This window comes from Arctopsyche grandis, chromosome 5 (genome assembly GCF_051622035.1).
Source record: "Arctopsyche grandis isolate Sample6627 chromosome 5, ASM5162203v2, whole genome shotgun sequence".
Lineage (NCBI taxonomy): Eukaryota > Metazoa > Arthropoda > Insecta > Trichoptera > Hydropsychidae > Arctopsyche > Arctopsyche grandis.
The window spans coordinates 8,892,333-8,898,332 of NC_135359.1; the positions used below are offsets into that span (position 1 = coordinate 8,892,333).

At 36.9% G+C, this 6,000-nt stretch overlaps 1 protein-coding gene across 1 annotated transcript in view; it reads right to left on the reverse strand.

Annotated features, from left to right (window-relative positions):
• LOC143911478 (uncharacterized) overlaps nt 1-3,066 on the reverse strand; it is a 71,382-nt gene extending 68,316 nt beyond the window's left edge. Inside the window, exon 1 of the mRNA XM_077430354.1 lies at nt 1,976-3,066. Within this exon, the coding sequence (XP_077286480.1) occupies nt 1,976-2,621 (646 nt within the window). The 5' untranslated portion in view covers nt 2,622-3,066. The remainder of the gene's footprint in view (nt 1-1,975) is intronic.
• Between the last annotated feature and the right edge of the window lie 2,934 nt (nt 3,067-6,000).

A 6,000-nucleotide genomic window follows, 5' to 3' on the forward strand; every position in this document is an offset into this window, starting at 1 on the left:
TTGTTTCTATTCTCCTCTGCTAACTGATTTAGACATCTAGTAGCTAAAAATGGGGCTGAAGCAGTTCCGAATGTTACTGTATTAAGCTTGTAATGCTTGAATTTACTCTGGGGATCTGTTCGCCAAATGATTCGTTGTACATTTTTATTTTTCTCTGCTATTTGAATCTGTCGGTACATCTGCTTAATATCCGCAGTAATCACGTATTTATGGAGTCGAAAGTTGAGTAGTAAACTTAACAAATCTGATTGGACACTAGGTCCCACCATCAAAATATTATTTAGTGAGATATTAGACGTTGTCTTTGCGGACGCATCAAAAACTACACGATATTTAGTGGTAAGGCTAGACTCCTTAACCACGACGTGATGAGGTAAATAACAATGAACCTCATGTGCCTCCGGAGGTTCACACTCTGACATATGTCCTAAATTTATGTACTCTTCTAAAACTTTATTGTATTCCATTTTTAAATTATTATTGGCTAAAAAACGTCTTTCCAAAGTTTTGTGTCTTTTCTCCGCAATGTGTAATGAACTTCCTAATACTACCGGGGAATTTTTATATGGTAAAGCTACACAAAATCTACCGTTTTTATCTCGTGATGTGTGTGCTTGGAAATGTTCCTCACATCTTTTCTCCTCAAGAGATTGATGTTTTACCATAGGAACCTGGTCGATCATCCAAAAGTTTTGAATGTGACTGTCTAATTGACTTAAGCCTATGTGGCTCTTCCCTGGAGCATTATTTACTTCGGGATATGGACCAACTATTGTCCATCCGAATTCGGTATCCTTTAAGATAGGCATACCTTTTCCTAACTGGATGGTTCCTGCTTTCATAGCATGAACGCAAATCTCGGCGCCGAGCAAGAAATCGATTGGCGTCGGTTTATTCCAAAGGGGATCTGATAACTTGATTCCCGCTGGTATTGAAATTAACTGTTGATCCAGTTTCACAGTTGGAATTTCGCCAGTAATTTCTGGTAATACCAAACACAACACTTTGGTTGAGTAATTAGTGGTTGAAGACCTTATGGTCACCTTGGTGATGTGACGAATGCTACTTTCTTGATTAGCGATACCTACAATTTTTTGAGAGATTTTCTCTAATTTGAAGTTATTCTTCTTAGCGAAAGATGTGGTAACATAGTTGACTTGTGAGCCGGAATCTAATAATGTGCGACCCTTAACGACCGTTCCATTGGACGTTATAATGTCTACTTGTACCGTCGGTAAAATTATCTCCCTTTGAGAGAAATGAGTAGAATGAGCATTAATTGACTTCCTTCCCGTATTATTGGAACTAAATGTATCGTCCTGATGCAACAAAGTGTGATGGTTTTGTTTGCACCTTAAGCAATTATAGTTAGACTTGCAATTTGTTATCTTATGCGATGAATTTAAACATTTAAAACACATGTTATTAGATTTAACGAATTCATTTCTTTCCATACTGGATTTTGCTTTGAATTTATCACATTTGCCTATGAAATGATTATTTCGACAGAATGCGCATGCGTTTACCTTACTTGATGGGTTTTTGTTCGCGACATGAGTTCTCATGATTCTTTGACGACTATGAGGGAATTCCTTCACCGTAGTTACAGATGCAGTAGATTGTAATACATTACATCTATTCTGCAAGAATGTCTCTAAACTTTCATATGGTGGCATTTCTCTGCTAACCAGCGATATTTCCCAGTCTCTTACTATATTAAAAGGTAATTTCCTTAGAACTAAACATGTTACCCATGGATCTAAAATTTCTCTCGCGTAACCCAACGATTCAATGTTTTTAATACACACTGTGACCTGATTCAATAGATTTCTCAATTCGATATGTGATTCTCTTGTGATTAATTTTAAGTCACAAAGTGAATTAATCCTAGTTTTGAGATTAAGTCTTGGTAAATTATATTGCTTGTCTAAAATACTCCAAGCTATTTCGTAATTGTCTGAGCTAATATCTAAACCTGATACAGCTGCCAAAGCGGGACCGATTAAGGATTGATGCAAATATTGCAATTTCGTGACATTCGAATATTCCGTTTTGTTTCCTATTATATTCTTAAAAGCTTGTTGAAACGATTGCCATTCAGATGGATCTCCCTGAAATGTGGGAATGGTTAACGTCGGTAACTTATCTCTAGCAAATTTAATTGTTGCTTGCTCTACCTTTAGTTTACTATCTTGAAAGGATTGGCAATCTAATGCTGCTTTAAGATTTTTAACTGTTATTGTAATTGCATCGTACTCTTCGTCTATTTTGGCCGCTTTCGGTATGTCTGTAAGGTTATCTAAATATTCGTAATGGAGTTTTCGGACATAATCGTATGCTTCTTTAATGGTTTGATACTGTCCTTCATCTAATTCGGAGGATTTATCTATTTTTCCTTTTAGTCTTTGTACCGCGCCTGAATACCTTAATTCTATTGACGTCATTATAACTTCTACTTTATTTTCCTTCGCTAATATTTCTATCGATTGAGTCTGACTTCGAGTCTGATGTATTCTAGAGCTTGACCTGTCTCTAATAGGTTCTACGTCCCTAGTTGGATTTCGACCTTTATGCGACTTGGAAGTCGAAGCTTCTATTTCCTCGTTTTCAGCACTTGACATTTGTTTCAGAAAGTTGCACTATTTCGTCTCATAAATACAGTTGTTCTCTACTATAGCTGTCAATTGAACTATTCGTAGAGATAAGGTAATAATATTCAATGATTAACCGTGAATCTTAATATTCTACTTTAACTATTATCACCAGAATCTATCCAACATATTTTGGAAGAAATTACAACCCTAAATTGGTGGGTGCTTGATTTAAACCACTTTGGGGCTACAAGTCTTGTGATTTATTTTAAATCACCACTGTTTCATCACACATTATGAAACAAAGAGATCTACCGATGTATGAATATGCCGGTATGTACTTGATTTAATCCACTTTGGGGCTACAAGTGTAATTCCACATTTATCGTGGAAGGGGGGGGGGGGGAGGGTGTTTCTACACACATTAAGAAACAAAGATCTACCGATATGAATATACCGGTATGTACTTGGTTTAAGCCACTTTGGGGCTACAAGTATAATTCCACGATAAATGTGGAATATCACCGAAATCAAAGAATTCGACATTGCAAAAATATAAATGAAACGTGCTAACCTTACAAAACCTTACCTAACCCAACCTAACCATCACCGAAATCAAATAATTCGAGATTGTAAGATTTACACAAAACTCGCTTACCTCACCAAACCTAACCCAACCTAACCTGACCATCACTGAAACCAAAGAATTCTAGATTGTAAGATTTACACAAAACTCGCTTACCTCAGCAAACCTAACCCAACCTAACCTAACTATCACCGAAATCAAAGAATTCTTGATTTTCAGATTTACACAAAACACGCTTACATCACCAAACCTTACCCAAACTAAACTTACCATCTTCGAAATCAAAGAATTCGAGATTGTAAGATTTACACAAAACTCGCTTACCTCAGCAAACCTAACCCAACCTTACCTAACTATCACCGAAATCAAAGAATTCGACATTGCAATAATATACACAAATCGTGCTTACCTCACAAAACATAACCCAACCCATCCTAACCATCACCGAAGTCAATGAATTCGAGACTGTAAGATTTACACAAAACTCGCTAACCACACCAAACCTAACCCAACCTAACCTAACCATCACCGATATTAAAGAATTCGATATTGTAATATTTACACAAAACTCGCTTACATCACCAAACCTAACCCAACCTAACCTAACTATCACCGAAATCGAAGAATTCGAGATTGTCAGATTTACACAAAACTCCCTTACCTCACCAAACCTAACCCAACCCAATCTAACCATCACCGAAATCAAATAATTCGAGATTGTAAGATTTACCCATACTCGCTAACCTCACCAAACCTAACCCAACCTAAACTAACCATCACCAAAATCAAAGAATTCGAAAATATAAGATTTACACAAAACTCGCTAACCACACCAAACCTAATCCAACCTTACCTAACCATCACCGAAATCAAAGAATTCGAGATTGTAAGATTTACACAAAACTCGCTTACATCACCAAACCTAACCCAACCTAACCTAACTATCACCGAAATCAAAGAATTGGAGATTGTTAGATTTACACAAAACTCGCTTACCACACCAAACCTTACCCAACTTAAACTAACCACCACCGAAATCAAAGAATTTGAAATTGTAAGATTTACACAAAACTCGCTTACATCACCAAACCTTACCGAACCTAACCTAACCATCACCGAAATCAAAAAATTCATGATTGTCAGATTTACACAAAACTTGCTTACCTCACCAAACGAAACCCAACCTAACCTAACTATCACCGAAATCAAAGAAATCGACATTGCAAAAATATACACAAATCGTGATAACCTCACAAAACCTAACCCAACCCAACCTAACCATCACCGAAATCAAAGAATTCGAGACTGTAAGATTTACACAAAACTCGCTAACCACACCAAACCTTACCCAACTTAAACTAACCACCACCGAAATCAAAGAATTCGAGATTGTAAGATTAACACAAAACTCGCTTACCTCACCAAACCTAACCTAACCATCACTGAAATCAACAAATTGGACATTGCAAAAATATACACAAATCGTGCTAACCTCACCAAACCTAACCCAACCCAACCTAACTATCACCGAAATCAAACAATTCGAGATTGTAAGATTTACACAAAACTCGCTAACCTCACCAAACCTAACCCAAACTAACCTTACCATCACCAAAATCAAAGAATTCGAGATTGTAAGATTAACACAAAACTCGCTATTCTCACCAAACGTAAACCAACCTAACCTTACCATCACCGAAGTCAAAGAATTTGACATTGCATAAATATACAAAAAACTCGCTTACCTCACCAAACCTTACCAACCTAACCTAACTATCACCGAAATTAATAAAATCGAGATTGTCAGATTTACACAAAACTCGCTAACCTCACCAAACCTAACCCAACCCAACCTTACCATTACCGAAATCAAATAATTCGAGATTGTTAGATTAACACAAAACTCGCTAACCTCACCATACCTAACCCAACCTAAACTTACCATCACCAAAATCAAAGAATTCGAAAATGTAAGATTAACACAAAACTCGCTAACCACACCAAACCTAACCCAACCTAACCTAACCACCACCGAAATCAAAAAATTCGAGATTGTAAGATTTACACAAAACTCGCTTACCTCACCAAATCCAACCCAACCTAACCTAACTATCACCGAAATCGAAGAATTCGAGAATGTCAGATTTACACAAAACTCGCTAACCTCACCAAACCTAACCCAACCTAACCTAACTATCACCGAAATCAAAGAATTCGACATTGCATAAATATACAAAAAACTCGCTTACCTCACCAAACCTAACCTAACTATCACCAAAATCAAAGAATTCGAGATTGTCAGTTTTACACAAAACTCGCTAACCGCACCAAACCTTACCCAACTTTAACTAACCACCGCCGAAATCAAAGAATTCGAGATTGTAAGATTTACACAAAACTTGCTTACCTCACCAAACCTAACCCAACATAAACTTACCATCAATGAAATCAAAGAATTGGACATTGCAAAAATATACACAAATCGTGCTAACATCACCAAACCTAACCCAACCCAACTTAACTATCACCGAAATCAAAGATTTCGAGACTGTAAGATTTACACAAAACTCGCTAACCACACCAAACCTTACCCAACTTAATCTAACCACCACCGAAATCAAAGAATTCGAGATTGTAAGATTTACACAAAACTCGCTTACCTCACCAAACCTAACCGAACCTAACCTAACCATCACCGAAATCAAAGAATTCGAGATTGTCAGATTTACACAAAACTCCCTTACCTCACCAAACCTAACCCAACCCAACCTAACCATCACCAAAATCAAATAATTCGAGATTGTTAGATTTACCCATACTCGC